General features: G+C 47.1%; 2 protein-coding genes across 2 annotated transcripts; both read left to right on the top strand.

Annotated features, from left to right (window-relative positions):
* The first annotated feature begins 2,576 nt into the window (after positions 1-2,576).
* LOC144098464 (uncharacterized) lies at positions 2,577-5,740 on the top strand. The gene is made up of 4 exons (XM_077631145.1): positions 2,577-2,848; positions 3,079-3,229; positions 3,528-3,567; positions 4,512-5,740. Exons 1-4 carry the CDS (start codon positions 2,612-2,614, stop codon positions 5,380-5,382), a joined length of 1,299 nt encoding a protein of 432 aa, XP_077487271.1. The 5' UTR covers positions 2,577-2,611; the 3' UTR covers positions 5,383-5,740.
* Positions 5,741-8,625: 2,885 nt separating this feature from the next.
* Positions 8,626-27,573, top strand: LOC144098465 (uncharacterized). The gene is made up of 4 exons (XM_077631147.1): positions 8,626-8,804; positions 8,882-9,281; positions 21,451-21,629; positions 24,502-27,573. Exons 2-4 carry the CDS (start codon positions 8,982-8,984, stop codon positions 25,217-25,219), a joined length of 1,197 nt encoding a protein of 398 aa, XP_077487273.1. The 5' UTR covers positions 8,626-8,804; positions 8,882-8,981; the 3' UTR covers positions 25,220-27,573.

A 27,573-nucleotide genomic window follows, 5' to 3' on the forward strand; every position in this document is an offset into this window, starting at 1 on the left:
CCTTCACCGCTAATGTGTGCGTTCAAGAGCGTGGCAGTAGCAGCGTGCAGACTGCAGGCGGTAATCTGACGAGTGCCTTCAGTCACAAGAAAAAAAGAGACCATTAGAAATTTTCGGTTTGATTTTCTAAATGGTTCCGGAGTCTGATGGTTTCCAATTTCACCCAACCAATCGTAGGCAATTATTACACCCAGGAGATAGCCGCAAAATGTGTCTGCCAGTTAAGTTGTTCAAAATACACAATGAGATAAATATTTGCACAACTCACATCATTAACGTGCAAAAGGAAAACAAAGAGAGACACTCTGCTGTGTTGCGTGAGTTTCTAGCGTTAACGGTGCAATAGGTTCGGTTGGACAGAACGGTTGAATTCAGTCCGTACGACCCATCATTTATTTAAGATACCCATACAGAACCCCTTTCGAGAGCATTACATAGGAGGGAGGGGGAATGGAGTCCAGTTAAGACTGATCCAAGTCAGTGTCCAGTTGGAGTGTGACCCCTGTGACAACTACTGTGTCCAACTGGAAGTCGAACTGGAAGCAGATGTAAAGCGATTTGTTCGAAACGTAATTGTCGGAAATCATGAGTATGCAGTGTGCGGAAGGAGAATATACGTACAGTAGTAACGACTGTAATGACAGCAATATGTGCATGCACAAAGTGCAGTGCGACACAAAACGCATGAACAACGGGACAACTAGTAATAGCGAAAACCTGAAGAGGAAACGAGTCGGATGAACGAGGAGAAAGGGAAGCAAACGCAACCAATGTGCTTTACTGAAGCAAAGGAACGCAATGGACAAACGGAGGTAAAACAAGGCACGGGCGCTGACTGACAACTAAAGCTTACTGCTCCGATACTTCGCTCAATGCTTAGGAATCGTCGATAACAACAAAAGCAGAAACGGATATGATAGCATTGTCTGCAGAATTCAAGCAAGGAAATTCAAGCCTGATAGGAAATTCAACTCCTTATATCCAGAAGTGCAAAGATCTTGGCTGCTTCGATACTCTCACACGTGCATTTGTTTTTGCATCCGCGCAGCATTTTGCATCTGAGTGCGATGAGCAACAAACCAGCTCGAGATGTTCCATACAAGTTTGTTGAAGCAAATACGTCTCCTGGCAAGGGTAACAGCCCATACGTTGAACAGCCAACAATAAACCGACAGTGATAGGGGAGATATATATCATATAAGCAAACTGCAAATCTATCGCCAGCTTCCTAAAAACCAAATTCTTTCCAACAAGCAGAGCGAAGTTGTGCTGATGCGACCATCGCCATTTGCTTCATGGTTGACTTCCTTCTTTACTCCCGCCTCTCCCTCGAAGCCTACTGCATTGCGTGGTGATCATTGCATTATAACAACTTTAGGTCTGTTAGGTGGAAAAAAAAATATATTTTTTAGATAGTTGGCAATAGATTTGCTGTTCGCCTTTATCTCCCTCTTATCATTGTCGCTTGTTGTTATTTGTTGCACTGCGCATGGCCTGTTAGCCTTGCCGGGGATGCACTTGCTTAATTAAAGCACCGTTGTTGGTGAGCACTGGTCGTGTGTTTCCTCATTTCCCGTCCTGTATGCACTAACTGGCCCAGATCTCGACTCGCCTAGTCACCTATCCATTTATAGAATGTCGCTAGTGCCAGTTATGACCAGTCCTGGAATATTGCATGCGAGTGCGGCAATCAATTTCATGCGTATTCATAATCCAGACGGCGAGGTAGACTGCGTATTTTTTAAAATTTTTGACTGGGTTCTTTTTTGGCCGAAAAGCAAAGTAGATACCATACACAGCCTGACGGAAGTACTTCAGTCTTGAGTTTGCGGTCGACATTTCGCCCGTCAAAACAGATAAAATACGTGATTAGTTTAATTGATAAGCATCAAAGAACGTCTAGACTAAGTACTAAATTTTGTTCTCTGTGAACACTTTCAAAGGAGCGAAGTTAGGCGCGGGAACTTTTCGTTTTGAGGCCATTATATCTACGCGGGTAGTGTTTGCTAAACTCTTTACTTGGGTGGCTGGCTTTCCTGCCATGGGCAACGTGAAAGCTTCAAAAATTCTTTGCTCCATTATTTGGAAATTCGCAGATGGCCAGTTCGCCTTCCGCTTAGAAAAAAAGGTACAAAAACTGCCGGTGTCTGTTAAAAAAAAAGTATCAACTGGTGTTGCGCCAACGAATAAAACAATAATCTTAAAGAAGGCTTGGAAAACCCGCCTCTCACAATGTTATGTTCCATGGACAGTTGCACAATGACTGAGCACCGTCTGCGCATTAATGAGGAGGTCACATTTCGATGCTCAAAATTTAACGAGTTGAGCTGTTCCTGCTGTTGGCTGGTTCTTCGCAGGGAATAGTATCCGATCTTCATATGAGTGGACGTGTTGAGGGTCCTGTCGGTCTCTTTGTAAAACAAAGTGCGAACAGTAACACATTAGGTCTACGATATTCGGCGCAGCACGCCGACCAAGCTTGTGTGCTTAGCGCGCTTTCGTTTTTGCCGCGCTAAGCCGCGGAGTTTCTGCGCCTACTTTTTTTATTGTACTTTGCTGACTCTTGTCGCGGCATCTAGCGGCTGCATTGCAAACACGACAGAAAAAGAAAATGGCGACTCTTGCAATGTCTGATGGCGGTGGACGTTTGTTGTGGACGGACCAGGCTACGTTGAGCGTTTTAAATCTCATCAAGGACCTTGACGTTGTTCACGTGCTTCAGTCGAAACGGCAACGCAACCAGCAGACTTTCATAACAATTCAGGAACATCTCTCACCGCTGGGATACGATTGGTCGTGGCAACAGATTCGGTGCCACTGGAAAAACTTGAAGGCGCGGTATAATCATGTAAGTTGTCTCTGTCACTGTTTTCATGTGTCATTATTTGCTGTCAGTGTTCATGGTTAACCTAAGTGGTCCTGTAATCTCAATTTGTGTGATGACAACCAAGCGCGGAAAGTGTCTGTTCTAATATCCGACTTGACCTGTCCGGTGTACCGCTCATGTCATGTAACCACGTAGTATAAAATGAAGTGCCACCTTTTCTCGTGATTGTTTTTTGTTTCTTTTGCCATCAGGAGCGGCGCAACTTGCGCCCCGGGCAGAAATCTACGTGGAAGTATTACAATGTCATGGAAGCCCTGCTTAAGCAGCGAACTGGAGGCCAAGACTCATCTAACGCTCGCGGCGACGACTCTGAAAACTCGTCTGGGGCTGAGAACTCGGCAGGTAAGATTGTAAATGAATTGAGCAGGTCTGTTGTGTAGCGTTGAGTGTATGCAAGGACCGAAGGGGACGGGCAATCGTGAGGTTTTGACGTATGTACTCGAATGTAGTGCTTGCTTGGACAGCTCAGCTTTTTTTTTTTTTTGCTTTGTCCCTGTGGTGATGGGATGTGCTTTCTCACCATAGCACCAGTGATTGTTGTTTTATCAGCTGTAATGGCACGTACCCGTGAACGCTCCTTATGGTTCAGTGCTGCTTCAGTGTAAACTTCGTTTGCCATCTAGTTTTTATTTTTTTGCAGATATCGGATATCATACACCTTGCCACCAAGCTAGTAACGGGTAAGTGACGTTTCCCGGTTGTTTTCTTGAAGTGAAGATCCAACTTTTGTAGGTTCTAGGCATCTACGCAAATTTAGTTTTAGTAGAAATAGTCTGTTGCACTATGGCTGGCCTTCCTACAAGGAATTGTAGAGAATGAATGGGTGAAATCCTCATTGTAAATTGAGTCTGCAATGCACAACAGGAGTGTGCAGATTTAGTGTACAGCCTGCCACTCTTTTCTGACTACTGTTAATGAAAAGAGAGATGTACAGTCACTGCCATAATGCACTCTTAAGGTATTAAACTCATCTTTTGCCTTACCTAGTGATAATTAGGAGGTACACCCTTCCAATTTTTTAACATGAATGCACGAGCGTCGACTGCTTGGCGCTGCTGCGCCGGAAGAAGAAGGAGAGGAGAAAGCATGCGAGGCAAGGGTATGCTCACAATTTGTGCTGCTCGAGTAAACTTCGCCTGCTAGGCTGTTCTGATTAGTGCGAAGCAACCCCTGCCCATCATTGGCTGTTATGCATTGGAGGCCCAAGAAGCTGCGAGCAACTGTTTTAATCCTTTGTATATAGCGTGGGTGTTTCTGACACGATCATACATTTGGGAACAGCCAAGCAAACCCAAGAAACTAGTTGCAATCATTACTTACAAAAAAGTGATTGAAGAGGACCCTTGATGTTGCCGCGTTATTTTCGTTAAAGCAAATGCTCTTGAGATGCTCTTGAGAACAGCCAAGCAGATGATGCTCGCTACAGTGGCATGATAGGCGCGCATGCTCATTTCCTCTCCAGATTTCCGCTCTGCTTCGGCTCGGCACCACTGCACCGGGCAGTCGACGATCGCGCATTCATGTTAAAAAATTGGAAGTGCTTATACTACATATACACTAGCAAAAGACAACTTTGTCTGCTCATTTCCTTGGGTGCCAACTAATGTGTTCCAAATATTTGCAGGTTGAACGAACATAGCAACAACAAATACATTGTGCCAACACTGGACAGCCCCCCCAATGCGGATGGAACTTTCATACAACAGTCTTCCTCTATGGAAAACGATACAGAAGGAGCAGCCGCTGTACAAATCAAGAGAGAAGTGGCAAGTGACGAAGAAACACAGTGCAACGAACCGCAGTGCAACGAACCACATGTGCCAACTACAAGTGCTTCATGTGAAGACTTGGGAATTCAGCCGTCGACTCCTGTTCTGCAAGTGTTACCTTTGGTAAACCATGGACTCAGTCTCTCACCTGAGCACTTGGAGCTGCAGCAAATAGAGCGAATACTTGCAGAGCCAGACGAGGCCTCCATGAGTGCACAGCACGTAGAAGCTCCCCTTGGTTCTGCAAACACCGATGTTGGGTGCAGCACAGATAGCCGTGCCAGAACTACAAAGCGATTTTTCTTCTCGTCAAATGCACCAGGCATTGTGGAAAGGAAGGCAAGGTTGGAGCTTGATGTCTTGGTAGCAACAAAGCGAAAGCTCTTGGCCGAGCAGATGAAGGCTGAGGCTGAGCAGCGTAAAGCTACAGCTGAGACAATGCTCCTGACAGAAGCATTGAAGAAATGTGATGAAGAAAAGAAAAAGGTCATGGCTGAGACGATGTTTCTGGTGCAGGAGAGGGTCCGGTCAGAAGAGGAAACACGACGGGCTGCAGCGATAGCTGCCTTTCATATTGAGGAGAAGCGGAAGGCTGCTGCCGAGGCAGAGATGTTTCTCGAGCACAAGCGGTACCTTGTTGAGCAGAAGAAAACTGAAGTAGTAAAACGCCGAATGCTTCTGTTGGAACTGCAGAAGATGCGCCGTGAACACAAGATGGGGCCTTGAGCAAGCAGACTGCTACAGTGCAGTGCAGTGGTGCCAATTTTGATTGCTTCTCCGGTTCAAATGGCAGTGCAGTGGTGCCAGTTTTGATTGCTTCTATCTGGTGTGTGCCGGTAATCACTGCCATTTTTTATTGAAGGCTGCATTTTCCTGGTGGTATAAGTGCACACAGCTAGGAATTTTTCTATGTTGTAATGTTGATGGCACAAAAGGGAAGTTTCCAGTGGTTCATCTCTGTTTGCCATGTCTTGTATTTCACTAACCTTGTCGAGGTCACTTGTGTTGGTTTACTTTGATATCGAAAGTTGCATCACTCATTGGTGGTCATAACTCACCCAATACAATTTATTTTTACATTTGATGTTTCCTGTGTACCTTTCTCTTTCGTGACGTCTTACAGTAGTGCACCTGCAAGCCTTTTTAACCTGTATTTTGACCTTCATGTCTGCACAAAGTGCATTGCAGGGACCACCTTTGAGGTAAAAGGCATTGGTGCCTTTATCAGTGCCGTAGTATTTTGTAACTGCAAACTCCTGCATTCACTTGCTACCCACCCGCCACAGTGGCTGTGTGACTTAGGCATTTGGCTGCCGATTCTTAAGTTGCGGGTTTGATCCCGGCCACAGTGGCCATATTTCAGTGGAGGCGAAATACAAAAATGCCTGTGTGTTGTGCAATGTAAAGGCACGTTTCCAGGTGCTCTAAATTAATCCGAGACCATTCTCTACAGCGTCCCTCATAGCTCATGTGTCGTTTCGGAGTGTTAAACTCCACAATTCACTATTTACGTGCTACTCTTGGAGAACGTTGTCCAGGATCATCTGACTACGGGTGAACTTATAGGAGCAAGAGGGCAGAGGGTGGTGCAGCTGTTGTCATTTGAAGTTTATTGAGAGAAAACGGGCAAATATCTCGAATGGTATGCAGAATGAGGTCCCCTTGTCTGCAGATTACTGAGACCTCCTATAGTGACAAAAGAAACAATGCTTACAAAGATTTTCGCAGCAGTTGAGAGAGTGAAAAGTCGGAGATTTTATTCATTATTTTTTTCTAGCATGCATGCATAGCCGTCTTGCATTTTGCTATGTTTTCCATGCAGGGTCAAAGCCGTCAGTGTTTGCTAATATCAAATTGAAGTCTTTGTATTAATATAAGAAGACAAGTACAAACAAGGATAAGAATTCAGTGGGGTCGGGTTTGCTGTAGAGGGATGTGGAATGATATGTTTAATTACACATACTGTAGGAAAATGAGAGCATGCTATCATTTTCTATTATGCTATCATGGTGACATGCTATCATTTTCCCCATCAGCAGTGTGTATATATACTGCGGTGACTGAGCAGTGCAGTGTATACTGTTAAGGTGTGGACATTCATTGCACCTGCCTGCAGATGTTTACGGGGTGTGATCTGACTTAATACTAATTCTGTATACTTCTTTGGGATTATTGTGTATTTTCAGTGCAAAAAGTACATAGCAGTAGTTATCTTTCAATCGGAAAAAGCTCAGCCGTTTATCAGGAAGATGTCTTAATGCCTGTGAAAGCAGCAAGTGCTGAATGCGATATTTACCCTTATTTTCTAATTGTGATGTCTACTGATGCTGTTGAGACAGGAAGTAATCTGAAAAACCACAACTGTATAGTGATTCAGATAAAATTATTAGCGTACGGCATTTTTAACCCCGGGTCTAACATTGCCATTCCTTAAACTAATTGAAGGTATAACTGACCTTAAAATCTGGCTGCAGGTTTCGCACAGAAAGAAGCGTTTCGTTAACAGCGGCAGCTTGTTGCTGCGGGAGGTTTGACAGCAGAGCCGAAGTGAGACGGGCTGAATGGACTAACGCGGGTTAGGATGGATGGATAAGGCTGAACCCTTTAAATTGGGCGGTGGTTCAAGCCACCTAGCCATGACTTGTGAAATTTTACTCTTGTCTTGATTTTAGCCACCAATCAGATAACCTTCGCTTGGTTACTTCTACCCGCTTAAAATCTACTTTTCCTTCACTCTCCTTAAACCCCAATGCTTTGAATAAATCAGCCCCGCTGCTTTCCACTGCAGGGTGAAGCCCTTTGCACTGAAGTCAAGGTAGATGTACATCCGCCTTGCTGAAGTATCAAGTGTTCAGCCGTTTCCTCCTCTCCTCACGCAACGCACAACGCGTCGTATCTCGCCTCGATGTGCGCGCCCCTCACCGCCCCGCAGGGTGCGCGCATCGAGGCACCCTAACATGATTCTGATTGCTGGCGCCATCTGTCCATATGCATAGGAAGTGGGCTGGCCATAGCAGAAGTCGTGGCTACGTGTTTCGGCGACAGGGGCGCCGTAGCGATTATCCTGCTGTGCTGCGTCAATGCCGACGTTTCTAGATAAGGGCTGTTGGAAAACCTGCCCAGGGAATCGGCCCCACTTCTGTCACCGCTTTCATCTCAGAGAGACGCGAGCGCCATCTCTAGGGTTTTGACAGTACCACGTTAGTTTTCTTGGCTTTTTTATCTTTTCCGCCGCTACGCCCATTGGCTGTGGTTGGTCACGTGGAGAGTTTGCTGCTTAACTGGTCTGCGCTGGCTCGCGCCTCGCACCGTCTGCGCCGGGCGCGGCTGCTTGAAGCCGCGCTCAGGGTTGAGCATTTGGCGGGAGGTCTCGGCCGAACCTTAAGCCCTTCTTTCCGCGGTTCCACGCGGCAAAATCAGAGAAACGCGACGTGCTGCTTACCACTCGTATCTTGGGTTCCTCGCGTGTGTAATATGCGGTTGTGCAAAGTATACTGTAAACTTTCCTCTTTTGATTAGATCACTAAAAGTTGAGTGTATGTAAATAAAACCTGGCAAAAGCTTAAACAGACACTAAATGCTTTTTCTTTCTTTTTTCTTGCGGCATATGCACTTTTAATTTTTTCTTCAGTCACTTTCCCTGTTTTAATGAGTCGAGATGAAAATATGATCGTTCTTGTGGTTGAGGCATTTCCTATAAGTAAAGTGATCGATACAGAGAGCACGGTAGCTTTACTTCTTGAATGCGTATCTAACACGCATGTGATAAGCTGTTTGCCAACGCGTCTTCTGCGTGCGCGGCTAAGGTTTTGGTTATAAATGCTACTAAGCCGTCTTGTTTCATTAATACAAAAGATATGAAGGCGCAACTTACGTTTGTATTCATTTATAAATACGTTTCTGTACACATGCGAGTCACCGTCTGCTGACGCTCCTCAAGCTGGAAGTAGCAGACGACGCGCCCATCCCAAAGCGACCGCAGCGCCACCTCCTAGGCGGCAACCGTTTTGGGTGCGTTCTGCTCCCTGGCGCGCCGCCGCAGTTTTTCAACTGCCCTTATCTAAAAACGTTGGCCGATGCTTACGACGTCGGAGCTTGAATTCGTCGACATCGGTCTTGGTGGGATAAGTATGCGTCGTGGCGCGTAGGTGCGCATCATCCGTGCACGTGCCGGACGGCGTGTGTGCGGGTGAACATTTGGTCACTTCTGTCTTCGTTGTGACAGCGTTGCATGAAGGCGTGAATCGCCCAGTTCGAGGAAGGGGCACGGGGTGAACAGCGGCCATATCAGTGGCGCGGCGGCTGTTCTCGAGGATGGACGGGCGATGTCCGGCGCAGGGGTTGCCGACGATAGCGTGGCGCCGTTCGCCGGCGTCGTCGAGCTGGTGCCGTCGCGGCGAGGCAAGATGAAGGCTAAGTACGCGGGCCGCACGTTCACGTTGGAAACGCACAACGGCCAGCGCCACCGCTGGCGTTGCGACGTGCGCCACTGCAAGGCACGTCTCACCACTGACGTGTACGGGGACCAGCACATGGTGTACCGCTTCAGGGGCCACGACGAAGACCAACATCAGCGCGTGGCGAGCCAGAAGAAGAGACGCCTCGACATCGCCTACAAACAGCAGGTCTGTGCGCACGCGCCGTGACTTGAGTCGGTGGTGTGTATTAACAAAAAAGACGGCGCGCAAGACATGGTTTTCAAAACCACGCACCAACTAGCCCCTCTGAGTGTTTTACTAGGTGCGCTAACAAAGCATGTCAAGTGGGGGGTATTACAATGAAGCGGGACAAAAGGAAAAAAAAGGTGATATGACATTTGAAGAAACTATCTATGATTAGAAAAAAAAACTAACAAAGAACGATCAGAATAGAGAGCAATAATTGTATCATGAACACGTACCCGCCAGGGACTACAGGAAAACATGCCTTCAATTTCAAAATAAATTTATTCTGCCATAATTATATTTCACAGCATACAGCGGCTATCAGCAAAGTTATTTCTAGTACTTCGGCCACATCTCGGATTTACTGATTCCAGTCCGAAATGGGGGGGTGATGGCGTGTTAAATCTTGCAGTTTTGGACCTTGATTCCCTAATTTTAATTTTGTTCACGGCCTTGTCGCCAAGAAACATAATCGGGAAGAAACAAGTACTCATCACGCCGCATATCTGCTCGAGGATAAAAAAAAAAGAAATTTCAGTCTTCGCATCTTCCTGCGTTCGTCGCACTGTCTTGGGTAATTTTTGAGGAAATATTACACCAAATGTTTGCACTCGTTCCATTCGCTATGTCGTTTTTGAGACAGGAATTACGGTACAGACGTAATCAAGTATGGGCGTAGTATATGTTGTGTACAACAGGTGTTTATTTCCTGAAGAAAACCGATCACTATTACGGCGCAGAAAACCTAATGTCCGGCATGTTTTGGCTGTGACACCTGTACACTGTTGCAAATTTATATGCATACCCGAAGCGCTGCACCACTCAGCACACTGTTCAACTCATGTTGCAATACGGCGCAATCCTGTTGATTACTAACTCTCCTCCTGATGTCACATCAGCCTCATGCGATATTTTATTGTTAATAACTACACACTGACATTAAGCTAAAAAATTCTTTCACCTAGAAGTTAAGTCATTAATATTTTACTGTTTTAAAGTTTTTCAAGCTATAAGCGACGGAATAAAACGTCGAAAGCTTTCTGGAAATCCAAGAAAGTGGCATCAACAGGGCATGATGTCTAATGAACTTGCTGAATCGTGTGTTAAGTGAGTTGGATGATAGAAAAATAGCCACTTCTCAAACAATGTTGATTAGGGCTTAGGAATGCGTAGGTATCGAAGTGGTTTATAATGCTAGTAAAAATGATATTTATTTTTCCGGCCAACCTCTCTCTCTTTTCGTCGATAAACTCTCTCTCTCTTGTGTGTGGTTAAAACATTGGTCGTTTTCCAGTCATCAGGCAGGGTGCTTAGTTATGAGGATTTCGTAAAAATAACACATATTGAGAAACAGAGGCAGCACGTAAAGAAAAACAGGAGGCAAATCATCTAGCCCGGCAGCCGTAATTTATCAAGGCGTTTAAGCAAGTCAATTCGCCTTGACTGAGTCACAAATCAGCTAAGCGTTCAACACATTTTTTTTTTTCCTGCCATAGTTCAGAGTTGTTTCATTGCTATGAGAGCATCTCCAAAATACCCCCCCCCCCCCCCAGAAAAAAAAAAAGAAATTTAAGCATTTGGGTTTATCGACGCTATCATGAACAACCGTGCCACATCATTAAGCGAGCGTACTGAAATTTCGTCTTTTCGGTTCATTTTTATAAAAATTTCAAATGTTCCTACAGTCAAAATGTGCGTCTTTTGAATGTTTCGTAGCACTCTAATTCGTTTCTTGCTCTCTTTAGTTGATCTTTCTTGGAGAATGTAAGATTTTTTTATAAGCTGCATAAACATCTTTTTTTTTTCTTCGAGCAATTATGCGCACTTTCCTCGTGATCCGCGGCTTGCTTTTATTACGCCTTGCTGTCAGCCACCATGAAGGCACAAATGGCTTCCTCAGGTCAATCATTTTGTTCTTGAATACTGGCACTTTCCGATTCCGAAAGCGTTAGAAAAGTTTCAAGGTGTGCGTCTAAGGCGGATGATATCTCGTGGACGGGCACTTTTTATAGCTGTAAACACGCCGCCGTCTGCTGCTTGTTATCTGTGCTCATCTGAAATTCATCTCGCACAATACAATGCTTTATCGGCTACGTCCGGCACGTAATACAAGCGTGTTTTGTACTGCTGAGGGCAAATTGATAAAGAAAAGATCTCTCACGCTCCGGTCACGAGCGGGCTGTCACTAGGTGTTATATAAATCAAAGGACGCATGCTTATCTCGTCGTATCCCTTGCACTAGACGCAGTGCCATGGGCCACTCTATCCTGGGTGGATTTAAATCACCACCGACGAGACGCGTGCAAAAAAAGATCTTTTGCCTTATGACTCTAAGCACTCCAAGATTGTTAAAAGGGCTATAGCGTCGCATTGCCTGGAGTCTTCTCTCAAGAAATCGTGTCCGCATCAGTTGCAAGGCAGCTTTCACAATCAGATGGGCCGACTTTCGGCGGCTGGGTTTTCCTGCTCTGTGTTGGTTGCTGTTTGCGAGACCCGCCTCCAAGAACTAAAACACGGAACCCGAAGAAAGTCCGGAGAAGATCGTGCCAGGACACAAAAGCCGCTAGTTGTGCCTTATTTACACAAGACCTCGCACAACTTGAGGAAAGTGGCCAGCAGGTATGGCGTGAGTGTCGTTTTTTCGGCTCCCATCAAGCTGGGAAAGTTGTGCCCCCGAATCGCCAGCTCTAGGAAGCGGGGTTGCCAGATAAAGCACGACACTCCGTTTATCAAGAGTTCCGTAGGAGTGGTCTACGCTATCAACTTAACATGTGGGAAGTTTTATGTTGGTCAAACTGGCCGCTGCATCAGTGAGCGCTTGGGGGACCATGCCCGAAATTTGTCAGACTTAAAAGACAAGTACGCACATTTGGTTGCGCACGTAATGAGCTGCGACGGGTGCGAGGCGATTTTGAATGAGACGAAGATTCTTGGCAAGAGCACAGATAAGACGGCGCGTGTTAGTCTGGAGGCTTTCTATCAAGAGATATGGCAGTAGGTGCATCAGTACCCCTTCTTTATCTCTTTTTGATTCAGAGTATCAATTTTTAGATTCAGCTATCATGTAACTTTTTCTTTTTCTTGTATGATTTTTTGACTGCCGGCCTGTTTTTTTGCGAAGCTATGTTCCCTTTGTTCACCTTCTCCCCTTTGTCACCCTTCTCTCCACTTGAAGCTTCACCGTATATAAACTGCATCCTGCTTCAATAAAAAGCCAGTTGTGAGTTAGCGCTTGTGTCTCGTCTGTTCTGTCTTTGTGGTTGCATGTTTTTGCGCAAGGTTTTCTCTAAATCAAGTATGCACCAACTAGCCCCCCGCCCCCCCCCCCCCCCCAAAAAAAAAAAAAGAGGTGTTAATGCACCGACGAGACACTCAGCATTAACTGTTTCAATAGCATTTGATCGGTCGGCCAAAGTTGACTTCCGCAGGGGGTCGATAAAATGGACGTCCGCCGAGCGATTTTTCATTATCTATACTAATTTCGGTCCACAGAGCCTCGCTTTGGCCAACGTCTACATCTATCTTAAGGGAAAAAAATCAATGTCCACGGGCTCTTACGATCTTTCCGATAACAAGTTAGTTAAATTGGGTTTAATGGCGTGAAAGCAACTAAGGTTAAGGTGCGCCACTTTCCGGTAACAAGTGTAATGATGTGGAAATACTTCAGTATCAATGTCGAGCCATGATTCTGATCTAAGGACTACAGCCGGGGAAGTCATATCAAGCAGGCTGCAATTTTTTCTTTTATTTATTCTAAATACCCTTAAATTCCCTCTTTGAGGGTGCAACGTAAGGAAGGGGGGTAGTAAAATTTAACACTGCAGTCACAGCCTAGCAGCCAAAAAACAAACGAACAAAAAGAGAAAAAAACGCACGATATTCGTCCTAACTTTGCGAACAAACAGGTAAATCACTAACAGGAGTGCATGGCAACATAACATGGCAACGCAGTTTCGTACCGAACTTATCTCACCACCTCAGTATCTATCGCCGAGACTTGACCACATTCATAAGGTTGGCATCCCTTTCTGCAGAACAAAAACATTTTTCAGTCATTCGTACAACGCACATCGAATGAGTGGAATCACCTTTCTTCTTCCACGGCCACCATCACCGATCATCAATTATTCAAGAACGTTCTCGCTAACATTGTATAACCTCCTCAGACCCGAGAAATTTCCGAGAGAAAATACTTATTTCATCTATTATATTTGCCATTTGTGTCCTCAGAACACGAATATTTTTTGATTTCAGTTACCGCGATCTCGATGTGTCTCAAAATGCATGTCCCCCTACAGGGACATCTGGGTCACTATTCATATATTGGCTGTGCGTTTGAGGACACATATTTGTGCACACGTCCTGAACAAAGCCAGTATTGTCACACCACTCAGAACTTCAATAAAGCAAAAATTTATTGTTTACATTTTATGGTGAACACTATGAACAACGTTGGGCAGTCATGCATGAAAATTATAGAAGCAATTTCGCCCAATCTCAATGCACAGGTAGACATTGCACTGAGCGCATCGGTGGCGTGTTTTCATCGCACACCCTGCATTTCGGCATCTTTGGCCGCTGGCTATATCATCTTTCAGTGGGATATGAAGTGCCCCTTGTTTCCGGAAGGTTTGTGAGGGAAGCGTATTTGGTTTTTTTCTGGGCTGGATGTCCATTTCATCATCATCAGAAAGCTCCTGGCTTATGTTTTCGCATATGAGCGCCTCCGCTACATGCATCTTGAAATCAAGGTAGTCCATGATGTTCTTCTTGGCGTGGCCCATCGTGTTTTGGTCAGCTCTGTACTGGAGCCACGCGTTGACGCAGGCAAGATCCGACATGTGGAGGATTGTACGAACGGTCCACCGGTTACTCCGGCTTCTTTGTGCGTAGAGAGCTAGCATTCGGTCAGCTAGATCTACTCCGCCCATTTTGTCATTGTAGTTTTTTATGACAGCAGGGCGGGGGACGTCCAAGTACTTCTTTTCTTTTTTACACCACCTTTTGCAGGCGTGCTCCGGATCGACACCAAATGCTGAAGAAAGCATCAGAATAGGCTTTTTATTAAGCCACTTTGTGCAAGCAACTTTTTTATCAAATCTGATGACTTCTTCAGATGTGCCCCTTGATTGCTTAACAAAATCTTTGTCATTCGTGAAGTGCACTTCCTTTGGAAGGCGGTTTTTCATCAGCGTGCCAGTGGCAAATATGTCCTTCTTCACAAGCTCGTCCATCAATGAACTGGACGTAAACCAGCGGTCAATGTAGAGCGTCCAACATGATGGAACCGTTTCCACTAGTGCCAGAACTGAATTTCCAGACACACCAAGGCTGAGGTCGGGAAAGGTGTCATTGCCCTTGTATATTCTGAAGTCATAAATCAGTCCGTCCTTGCCAGGTAGAACAAAGTTCTTCAGCCCCACTGGATGTGGCTTGTTCGGAACGTACTGCTTGACAGGGCAACGGCCGGAAAATGGGATAATTTGCTCATCCACGCAAAAGCAGTTTGGTCGTTCCAGGGACAAGCAACCCTGCCGAACCATTTCGACAAACGGTGCAACCTTCCATAGCCTTTGCAACTTTTTGTCCTTGTCGGTGACATCGTCTTCAGTTTGGCAGCACAGGTTAGACCTAATCTGGAAGAAGCGATCTCTTGGCATGGTGTCAGCTATTGCGCTCACAGCCATTCCTTTTTTCCAGAAGAACCGGATCCGTGGATACCCTATAACTCCCATCAGCATCGAGCAGCCCAAAAATTGCTTCACTTCCTGAGCACTGATTTTCGCCGCAATTCCTCTATCCTTGTGGATCCGCTGGTTCGTTTTCTCAGCCATTTCAACCAGCATATCGTCTTTCACGTACTGCTTGTAGTAATCAAGCGGTGAGAAATCACACCTAACTTCAGAAAAAATACAGCCTGTTTCTTGGTCTGGCACAGCATTTTCTGGAGCTGAAATCGCTGTTCGCCACAAAATACGGCGCTGTGATGTGTGAGCTTTCGGGTCTTCGCTGTCGCTGTCTGACGAGGCATCCGTGTACTCCTCAGTATCACAGTCGTATGCATCACAATTCTCTCCTTCCCTTTCCGAGTCAGATATGTCGGAGTCGTCACGGTCACAAATTGATGTTAATACCTCCTCTGCTTTGCTAATGGTGAGGGCTGAAATGAAAAACAAAAATCTGTTTAAATTCTAGGCGGCCAACTTTTACCAAAAATTATGTCATCAGGCGAAACCGATTGGGGACCGAGAGGACCGGGACCCAATGTCCCCGTACAGGGACATTTCCTTCAATGCGCGTAATGTGCCGGAAAACTACGGTTTGGCGCAATAAAAAGCACTAAAATGCTCAGCAAACCATAGCGATTATAAATATATCGCATACGACGGCCAACAAAACAGTTATCAATACTCAAAGAGCACTTACCTCGACGTCGCGTGTAAAACGTGCTCGTGCTGATGGCAGCCATGTTGTAAAATGGCATTTTTCTGGGCCAGTTGGTATGAATCCATGATTTGGGCCAGCATGAACTTTGGGACACAAACGAGGAGAGACACATGGAACACGGAACACGGAACACACAGATAAGCAGTGTGTTCCGTGTTCCATGTGTCTCTCTTCGTTTGTGTCCCAAAGTTCATGCTGGCCCAAATCATGGAGCCATGTTGTCTTGCTCGACGAAGCGAGCAAACTCTCTGCGCTCTTCACAGATGGCGCCACAGTGCTTGTCCTCCATCAGGGACATCAGGTCTATGTTGTAAGAAAGCTAACAATGTATATGTAGAAGTCATGCTTGTACCTTGTCTGTTTCATTAACTCCAGTTTGTTAAATTTATTTCACTTTTTTGTGACCACTCTCCCCTATAATGCCGTAGTGGCCCTGAGGGTATAATAAATAAATAAATACATAAATCTAGGGCGTATAATATATCATCCGCACAGGCGCGCCTTCAGATAAGAGAAACAAGAAAAATGCTGCCACCATGAGCACTGTGGATTTTATTCGATGTTATTCAACGTGCGGATTAGCTCTTGAAATCTAGTTGTGTCAGCCTCGGTAGCGGCATTTCATTGCAAATAGTTCCATTCAATGATGGTACGCGGTATGAATGACTCCGCGCAAAGGGATGTGCTTCTAATAGTCTAATGCGGAAAGAAACACATTCAGGCAAATAATTCATGAAAATTAAGAATAACAAGGGACCAATCACACTGTCTTGGGGGACACGAGACACGGAGCCAAAAGAAGAGTTATAAATATTAACGGAGGTAAATTGAACTCGATGTGAAAAAGTATTCTGTCCAATCAAGCATGTCACTGTGAGGATTGAGCCATTTTTTTTTTCAGCAGTCGGTGAGTGAAACCCAGTCAAATGCTTTGGAGAAGCTTAGAAATATAGCATCGACTTTAAAGCCAGCGTCTATCGATGAAAGTATGCCATGAATAAACTCCGCGAGCTGTGTTCACAAGAATAACGCTTGCGAAAACCGTGCTGGTACCTATGTTTGATGCTATGGTCTTCTAAGTAGTGTATGACCTGGGTCTGTATTATGTGCTCTGCTCTAGTAGCCTGCATATGGTACTTGTTAAGGATATAAGGCGGCAGTCCAGTGGTGAAGACCGGTCGTCATGACTTGAAAATGGTATAACCTTACAACGCGCCAGTCATGTGTAATAGTCGTTGATAGCGATTGCGAGACGAGATCTAGGTTATAGTAGTGGGCTTAAAGCGGGTGCCACGTTTTTAAGTATTTTATTATTATACCAGATGTGGTCTGAAAATGAAAGCGAGTTGGCTTAGTTTTATAATAAACTGCACATCTCCAACGAAAAACTTTAATTTGAATCCCAACGTTTCGAAGCCGGCTCGGCTCCTTCATTCTGTGGGGTGACTGGGTCTTGGCATGAGATGGCTGAAAACAGGTACGAAAGTTGTTCAGAAGTTGAAAGCGGTTCGATTCGGGAACTAATTTGCAAGAAAGATATCAGGACAAGAACTAGGGTTGATTACGCGCCAGAATCCCTGAGGCTTAGTTTGAAGCATGGACGGTAAATCGAGGTTGAAAAATTGACGACACGCAGATATTAGCAGGGACTGATAATGCGGTATTTTGGAGTTACACTGGGGTGAATTAATAATTTAGACAGGTTAGTGTAATCTGAAACAGCGTCCAATTTGCCTCATTGTTATCAATAGATAACTGTCCATATAGTCGCGAGTAAGAGCAGATAGTTTTGTGTTCATGCCATCATAAAATTGGCCTTACCATACCATCTGATCCTCTTAGTAATGTTTCCTTCGCTCAGAGGGCATATGATTTAGCCTCTAATAATCTCATGATGAGACAGACCGCCGAGGTGGGTTATATCGTAAACCATATCGGGGTCATTTGTGAGATGCAGATCAGGAATATTGGCTGAGGCCGCAGAGGCTCGCGTGGTATGAATGAGGAGTTCAATTAAAGAAGATTCAATACACTATTGCAGAAATTCGAGGGCTTCATTGTAGTTGGCCGTGACGGATTTGGCGATCCAGCATATTTCAGGAAAGTTAAAATCACCAAAAATTAACAGCGAAGTATTCGGAAACCGCGACAACACTGTACTAAGCACACGATCGAATTCACTGGCCAATAACGAAAGCATAATGTGGGGACGGTAAACAACAACAATTACACGGTCGCCCGTATCACTTTTTATAGACGCAAATACAGATAAATTAAAACTGAAGAGTGCGCAGTTTCATCGTGCTGAAAGAACAACGCAGCCGTTAGCGGGGATAACGCAAATTAGCGTGTGAACGGCGAGACTGCTCTAAAAAAAAATAAATGCCGCAGCTGGGCTCGGACAGCTGGCAAACGCGCGGCAGATATAAAAGGTGTTCGCCAGCGATAATAGCGTCGGTGAACGTCAGAAAAGAGGTGAAATCATGTGAACTATGAAAGCCAGTAAGCGAGTCCTTATAGTTCGCTTTTAGCTACTACAGACGGGGACCTGATTTCACCTACAGGTATGTAGCTGACCATTATTAATAGCCTTATGAGGTTTAGAATTTCGAAGCACGATTATCCTCGGCGCTGTGGGTCAACAAATTTCTGGCCATTTCTTGCGGAATTCGGAAATCGCGCGCCCACTCCGCGGCGCACGTGCCACGTGACCACCTTGTCCCCACCTCGGCAGGAGCAGCAACCAACGGCGAGCAACGCAGCGCTGGCTGCTGTCGACAAGCGTATATCCGAGAAACTCCCGCGAACAGAAGTTGTCTCTGTTTTTCGGTATGTGAATGAGCTCCTAATTGTGAAAGACTTTCTCAGGTTGATTTACCAGGTTGTTACTCTTGTCAAGTCCATATCCGGAGGGCTCAACTTCGCGTGCGAACCGGCGATAGGCAAGCCACTGTAGCTTTTATATTTGTTTTATCAATTAATTTTGAACCCCAGCCTCCTTGTTAAATGCACCTTTCTTGTTGCTGCCCTTTGGTAGTGCACACTCCAAATCGATTAAGCGTGGCATCGTATCATCTGCTATCCAAACAGCTCCAACAGAACGTCTGCATACCGGGCTTAGCAGCGTAGCAGCACGGATCCAGACTGCACTGTAGTAACGGAGTGATGCGCTCGACGTTATTAGAGAGTTATGGCGTAGCGCGATCCGCCACCGTGATCCGCTTCCTCTGGGCACCACTGCGCATGCGCAGATCGCACTGGGGGCGCCAGATGGCGCCACGTGCCCGTCAGCTGCGTGCGCGCTAGCCGCGCCGAGACCAATCAGCGGTAGCGGATCGCGCTATGGTATAACTCTCTTATAACACAGCGCGATCCGCTACCGGGATTCGCGTATAACAGCGCGATTCACTACCGCGCGGCACCGCTGATTGGTCTCGGCGCGGCTAGCGTGCACGCAGCTGACGGGCATGTGGCGCCATCTGGCGTCCCCAGGGAGATCTGCGCATGCGCAGTGGCGCCTCGCGGAAGCGGATCACGGTAGCGGATCGCGCTATGCTATAACTGTATAAATAGACACCTTTAGCATACCGTGTACCGTGTTAACGTTACCGTGACCGGAGTACCGGGAGCCGGCGGGCCGTCACTGTGCATGCGCAGATCACCTAGACACAGTCAGATGGCGCCAGTTACCCGGCATCTGCGCGCAAGGCTTCCGCATCGGAACCAATAAGCGCATGCTAATTGCCGGTTGGCGGGATTCCGGTCAAGGTAACGGTACACGCTGCGCGGTATGCTAAATATGTCTAATATCTATTAATCACTCACCACCACACACATCCTTTTTCTGCAACACAACAACCGCCATTTATACCATGGAGGAGAAAAGGCGGCAGGCTACCTAACCGACCACGGCAAGTCAACCACACAACACTAGACACCTTTAGCATACCGTGTTGCCGTTACCGGAGTACCGGGAGCCCGGGCATAGCCAATGCGCACGCCAAATCGCATTGACGGCGCCATATGGCGCCAGGTACCCGGCTGCTACTCGCGCGCCAGCAGCATCGGGAGCAATCGGCGCGTGCTCAGCGGCGGCGGGCGGGCTCCCGGTACTCCGTTAGCGGTAACACGGTACACAGTACGCTAAAGGTGTAAGCATACCGTGCATCGTGTTACCGTTACCACTTCCGGTACCGGTACCGGAGTACCGAAAGCCCGCGCACAGCTAATCCACATGCGCAAATCGCCTTGACGGCGCCAGGTACCCGGCAGCTGCGCGCGCGCCTGCCGCATCGGGACCAATCAGCACGTGCAAACTACAAACTACTAACGTGCTAACTACTAGCGAACTACTAACCCGGTCACCTCCACGACAGTCCCGGGCCTTCCCTTTCTCCTTCCTTTGCGAGGGAGGAAGACACCACTTGCCCGAAAGGGCATACAATCCCCTCCGAGGTCGTCGTGCGGCGAGGCGACACGGCCGGCGCCCGCTCGTCTCAAGGTAAAAGGGTAATGCTTGGTGCGACTACCACATTCCGTTTCAACATGCAAAGCGTGGGCTTCACATCAGAACTTGTACCTTTAGCGTACGCTGAGCTCATCCTTCAGATGATCAAAGTCAAAGGCAAGGAGGGCAACGAACGAGAGGTAAAAAACAAGACAGCCTCTAGCTGTAATTCAGTACCTTCATCAGGTGGCCCACAACCTAAAGAAGTAAAACTTAAAAGGAGGACGCCGACCAAACGAGACGCCGACCCGACCAGACGAGTTTTCGTCCAACTCTCGACTTCACTTCCTTAACCTAAAGAAGGTTGTGAAGCGAAGCAAATTTTTTTAGATCTTGCGAACTATTTAAAGTTTGTGCCTTTTTGGCAAAGCCATGAAAACAGCCGTGCTCTGAGAAACGCGTCGATCCTTTCCCGGGCTGTGCTACGTGTGTTATCTATGAGATTACTTCGAAGTGTGGACGTGTGTATACATCGGCCAGATTGGCAGGTGCCTCAATGAAGGATTACTTGAACACCGCCGGGTTGTACGTAACAATGCCGGCAGCCATCTTGATGACTATCTGACAAAGAATTTGTTTTTTTTTTTAGAACGATATAATTTTTCACGCTGCCTTTGCTTGGACGTTGTTGTACGCTTCTTTTAGTTTTGATTGAAACTACCTTGTGCTTTTGTTGTTCTAGAGGCTGAAATTTTGACTAAGCTTTCGCTCCGACCTGCTATCCTTTGCTGAAAGTTTTTGTTTTTCTCACTCTCTTAACTTTCACGCAGCTTTTGCTTCGATGCACCTGACACTGTTAATTCTTGCTGCTGCTGTTTTTAGCGTCGCTCATTCTTCATTGTTTTTATCACCTGGTCACTGGCTGCGGTTTCTTTTGGCTGCGCTGTGTTCCGAATTGCAGGCGCGCTCGTGAAATAACGCGTATCAAATGTGTCGAAGAATGACGTTTTGCCTGGAGAATTAATTTTCTTTCGTTTTACTTTATTTCTGCCTCGACTGCTTTCTTGTCGTTACTTTGCTCGCGGTCGGCATATAAGTGCTGCTCTTTGCTCTTAATAAAAATTGTTAGGGACTTAAGGTAGTTAAACCGAGTTGACGCGCGAAATCGCGTCTACGCGTATACGAGTGCGCGTTGCGCGCTGACATATGTGGTCACGCGTGTGCTCTTCTGGGCAGCCCGTGAAGCGGATCGGCGACCACCGCTACGTGCTGGAGAACCTGGCAGATGGCGTGCACTTCTGGCGCTGCGAGTTCGTGAGCTGCCCCGGGCGGTGTCGCACCATCGGCGGTCGGGTGGTGGCCGGGCCGTCCGAACACCGGCACGAGCCGCGCGATGAGAACCAAGAACCGGACAGGTATGCGTGCGTTTTATTGTCGCCGCACACCGCGGAGCTGAATGGACACTGGCGGAAGGAAGCAACGAACAAAATAATGATGTTTCGGTACCCGTGTTCATGCAGTGCACGTTTTAGCATGCCATTACATCGTAGAGGGACTGTAACTATACCGTCTTGGTCGTCGTGGTGGAGGACCCCGCGGAAAGCTTTCGCAGTGCATAGGGGAGCAGGTGACCCTTACAAAAAATTATTTAGACAGTCTATAGACTGTCCATAGACTTCCGCCTATAAAGTTTATAGATTCTCTATAGACAAACCCTAGAGAACGACCTACAGGCAATACAAATGCTATAGACAGTCCATAGACAATCTATGGATTTATGGCCATAAACTTTTAGTAGACATTTGTCAATAGAAAGTCTATAGACTATCAATAGACAAACAGATATATCTATAGGAAGGCAATAGAGTCAATCAGAAGTCTATAGACTGTCTATAGACCATTTTTATAAGGGGAGTACCGGTAATATACAGCTCTTGCGTACTTTTCTCGAGGGATATTGGTAAACTGCCATTCATTATGAGAGAGAACCTGTCAAATGCGCTCCACCCCATTCTTCTAGTTATTTCACTCACGTGATCCGGATCAGCGGTCACTACCTGCCCTGTTGTTACCTTCCGAGAGCGTTGAACATTACTTTGATTTTCTGAATTTTTAGACCCACAGTACTGCTCTGCCTGTCTAACTCATTGATCATGTTTTGCAGTTAATCTCCAGAAACGTGGAGGCTAACGAAAATGGTTCAACTTAAGGACAATGCAATGACCCGTGGAAAGAAAACTTATAGGTGTAACGTTAAGAGACCGGAAGCGGGCAGAATGGCTGAGGGAACAAACGCGTGTTATAATAACATCCTAGTCGAAATCAAGGGGAAGAAATGGGCTTGGGCAGGGCATGTAATGCGAAGGCAAGATAACCGCTGGTCCTTAAGGGTAACAGAGTGGATTCCAAGAGAAGGCAAGCGTAGCAGGGGGCGGCAGAAGGTTAGGTGGGCGGATGAGATTAGGAAGTTTGCAGGCATAGGGTGGGCGCAGATGGCAAAGGACAGGGTTAATTGGAGAGACATGGGAGAGGCCTTTGCCCTGCAGTGGGCGTAGTCAGGCTGGTGGTGATGGGAGCAGGGGGCGACAAACGGATTAGACAAAAAGCGCAGCCTCTCACCGCGGTCTTGGTCATATCTGGGAAGCGCTTGTAGCGGGGCCTGTTTGTGCACGTTATGGGAAAACGTACGCAAAAGGCGAACACGGACGTAGTGAGGCAACAGGACGAGCGTTTTGCCGCTGCCGTTATTGTGGGACAGTAGATGTGCGCACTTCAGCCGGCCCCGCCTCGGTGACTCAGTGGTTAGGGCGCTCGGCTACTGATCCGGAGTTCCCAGGTTCGAACCCAACCGCGGCGGCTGCGTTTTTATGGAGGAAAAACGCTAAGGCGCCCGTGTGCTGTGCGATGTCAGTGCACGTTAAAGATCCCCAGGTGGTCGAAATTATTCCGGAGCCCTCCACTACGGCACCTCTTTCTTCATTTCTTCTTTCACTCCCTCCTTTATCCCTTCCTTTACGGCGCAGTTCAGGTGTCCGCCGATATATGAGACAAGTACTGCGCCATTTCCTTTTCCCAAAAACCAATTCATATTATTATTATTATTACTTCAGCCGTGCGCATGCGCAGTAGAACGTTTCAGCTTTCCGCTGCCGCACTTACTGCTGCTGTTACCTACTCCCCAAGGAAATGTAAATGCGCATGAGCCCCACGTACATTTGTGCCTTTGTCGTTCCTCGAATTATGCGCTGTATAACGTTAGTTATGGCACGTACCCGACGACATATCGGTAGCGGTGTATACGTAATGACATGCTAAAACACACATGTAAAGTTTTAGCACAGTGATTATGTTCACCGCCTTCGTACACAAGGCCGGCCGCCAAGTGACCATGCGCAGATGGACCCTCGGGGCCATGTAAGTCCGCACCTCCTGTCCATCTCGAAGGGAGTGCACTCTTTTGCAATGCCGCTGCCTCCTGGAATGCCGCCGGCGGTTATGCTGTAGCTTAGTAATGAAATAAGATGCGCTCATTTTTGAATGAGGCGAAGCGAGAACCGGACGTTCCATCTGCAGGCAATGAACGTGCCGGGGAAAGGCTGTCTTAAAAGCTGGACCCACTCCTACGAATTTATGACCGGTGCGTCCTGTTTTGAAGGCGGAAATATCGCAGATAAGCGTGCGCAGCCGCCATCCCGCATTCTGAAACACGTGATACGCAATCAGGTCGCCGCGTGCGTCTGATATTTAGAGCAGGCGCAGAATGAGTCTGCATCAGCACGCGCTCACGTGTTTCTCATTTTGGTTGCGCCTGTATGTAAAAGCCACGCAAGGTAAACTCGAAAAAACAAAAAAGCGTTTGCAGCCCGAAATTACGCAAAAGCTCGGCCTCAGTCTAATGTGTTTAAGAGAGTTTGCAAAGCTGAAGTATGGCCAAAGGACGAGACGCCACAGGCATTGCTTGCGGTGCGTCTGTTGTGGTGTGGTGTTCTCTGGTCTTCGTCTTTTGTGCATTAATTGTTTCTGTAGTATGGTGCTTTGCTACCGAGAACAAAAGGCCTGAGACGTGCCAATCTTTCTGACGTTTTTCAACTCTGTGAATGAGAGAGAGAGAGAAACTTTATAGCGACGCAGCACATGACGTCGAGGATGTCACTTGCCATTCACCAATGCCAGGTGGTCCGAGACGAATCAAGCCAGGCCCACCACGCGGGGGCGGAGAAACGTGGATAAATTGCTGAGAGCCGTGTTTGTTCGATACGCTTAGGACGTTGTCTTCTCTGCCTGCAGGGCGACGCAGCAGGTCGAGGACTCTTCGTCTAGCATGGACCTCCACTTGGACACCGACAAAGAAGAGGCGCCGGGCGTCGCGGAGTCCAGCAAACCAGATGCGCTTCCGCAGCAGCAGCTGGGTGGGTCCAACAAAGAATCCAGCGGCAGAATAGGCAGCCCCGTGATCATAAAGTCCGAACCGTCCTCACCACTGCCTTCGGAGGAGGTGGCATCATCCGAAGGCGTATGCGGCGCCGGCGACGATGCGGGACCGGCGCAACGGTCTCTCGCGGACCACGAGATTGGAGGCGAAGGTCCGCATTTCCGCATCAGCGGGCCTTCCGCCTGCGCTAAGGGGCAGAGTCCGCCGTCGCGGACAGCGGCCGCCGTCACCGTCGAGGATGCGGAGTACGTCGACTCGTCCGACGTGGGCGAGGAGAACGACGTGAAGCACTATTCTGCGGACGACGTGAGCGGTGGACAGCTAGGCCTCGTGGGGAGCAGCAGCCGGCGTCATGTCGAAGTTGCGGACGTGCTTCGGATGACGTCCACCGCGCGCGACAACCGCGAGAGGGGGCTGCGAGCGGACATTCTCCTGCAGATGCGTCGCCTACTTGAGGCCGAGACGGACCTGGTGAACGAGAAGAGGCGCAACGAGGCGCTCCGAGGAGAACTGCTGAAGCGTCTGTTCATGAGCACCGTGCCGGGGAAGGGAACCGTACTGCTTTGCGTTTAACCGAGAGGGAAGTGACTGAATAAGTCCACCTTGTGTTGTACTTGCTGCAAATGTCATCCTTATCATTAGATGGCGCTACGCGGCGCCATATGCTATCAACGTCAGCATAGAAGGTGCGGGTACACCTATACTGATCTCCACTTAGTGGAAATGATTGGGTGCACCTTGTTGTACCCTCAACGGTGCGTTTTAAGCGTTGTACTTTCGGACAGTTTGTTCAGTGAATTCCATGCCCTGCCGTGTGTTGCCTTTGCGACAAAAAAAAGGAATTTAGAAAATTTGTAGCTATTAGCGCAACCAAACTAGGCATATTTCAAATGGGGCTGTTGTAACTCTGCAGGCTTATTGAGACTGTCATGTGCTGTTCCACGACACACGGGAGGTTAGAGAGATGCTAGCGCGCTGTTATGTAGCAGATCAGCACCAGACTTAATTATGAATGAAGCCAGTGGATCATGCGGATCAGACAGCATTGCTTCTTCAAACAGCCTGTTTTCTTCTGTGGTTTTTCACAAATTCCAGTCAATGAAATGCTTACTTTAAAGCTGGTCCTGGCAGCTCAGAACACTGCCATGACCATGAAGTGTGAAATTATGCGGGCTGTTTGTTAAACACGCTTATTATTGCTATATGAGCTCTGTTGCCCGATATGCGTTGCCTGCTATGCGTGCTCTCTTGATATCAGTGAAGCTGTAAGAAAACTAGCGATTAGAATTCCAAAAGCGAGGCTCCGGCCGCTGCGCGGTTTGTACTGGTAATCTTCTACCAGCATACTTCTACCGCGTCCTCTGCTTCGCTTGAAGTTCAAGCGTCGCTCATTATCATCGCTGTTATATTTTCAAGTTCACGAAAATTCGCCTCATAGAGTGCACTCTTAATCTTGGTTCTACATAAACTCCATCGGTTCCACACAAGTTCCACTTAAATATCTGTTCCAGCTATTTCAATTGGAAGGAGACTATATTAAACCTGGTCTATGTGGAACGGCAACTTCAGTCGCATCTTATTTGCGCTCTTTAACTGGATTCACCTGGGTTTAAATGGAACTACTGCCTTGAAGTGAAACAGCCTTGTTTTAAAATTTTACCCCGTTGCACTTAAGCAAACCCGTTCCAGTAAAACCTCGTGGCATTCAACATAAAATTATGTTGTTTTTTTTTTTTGAAGAACAGCGCGAACTTGGACGAGGGCTGAAGGAAGACACACAAGCGTTTTCAGAAAAGCACGTTGTCGTGCATTGTAAATTTGAAACGTCTCCCTCGGTAACGATAAAATAGTTACGTCATCCATTTCCTGAACAAACTTTCATCGCGTGGATATCTATTGTGGAAGCCTGAAGAAATGAAACATTCGCGCGTCAGTGTTCATGCATAGCGTATATCACACCGCAAGTAATACGTACTAACGCGCATAACGCACGGGTACGATCGCACGACGTTGGAGGAAAACAGTGCATGGCGCCTTGCGACAACTGCACGGTGAAGAGGGCTTTGCTGGCGCTTAAAAAAATATACTCAACACTCTGCAACATAACATGCAGAGAACTAAGCAGTAATAGGCCCATGGTTCTTTGAATGTGCTGTAGTACGTCACGCCTCGACTGACGGAGGTTTGAAGCGATTTTCCGGTAAATTAATGAAAGCTCTTCTCTGCGGCGGGACTAGATTTAGCAATACTGGCGTGGTGGCTAAAAAAAAAATTCGCCTAATCTATTTCGTCGTTCCGGTACGCGTTTTGCAGATGCGCTATCGGAGATCTCCAAAATGCACGAAATTGGCTTCTCATCTGATCACAGATATCATATAGTCTGATACATATCGTAAAGCTTTATTAACCACGGAAGCAGAAAGCGAAAGCTGTGCGTGTCGGCGAGCTTGCACATGAAGCCTCGCATTGCCATTGGTGTAATTAAAACGTTTGCGCACGGTATGAAAATTGCAGAGGAGAATCTGAAACGTACCTGGCTCCCGCACGCGTCGTACTATCCTCGAAGAATGGATAGCTTAGCGCAACAGTGCATCGGCATTTCACCTTTCACACAAAGCGCAGCCGTCTGCGCCCAGCGCCGGGCGGTGGTTTCGTTTTCTCGACTTAACCAACATGGCGGGCCTAGTTCTTGGAGCGCGGCGCTGCGCATTTCACATATCGGTTGTTAAACTATCCTCACTGCCTGTGCCATGCTGCTCTGCATCCTAATGATGACAGATTTGAGAGAGGGCTGGGTTCTTCCCTCCAACGTTGATTGTTTGTGAATGCTGGTATCCATCACTGATGCCAAGTAGGTCATGTAGGAATGTAGTGATATATGTTCTAGTCAGGGGGCAGTCTAGAGGCATTTTTCTTTTTTTCTTGGC

Source organism: Amblyomma americanum, chromosome 7 (assembly GCF_052857255.1).
Source record: "Amblyomma americanum isolate KBUSLIRL-KWMA chromosome 7, ASM5285725v1, whole genome shotgun sequence".
Lineage (NCBI taxonomy): Eukaryota > Metazoa > Arthropoda > Arachnida > Ixodida > Ixodidae > Amblyomma > Amblyomma americanum.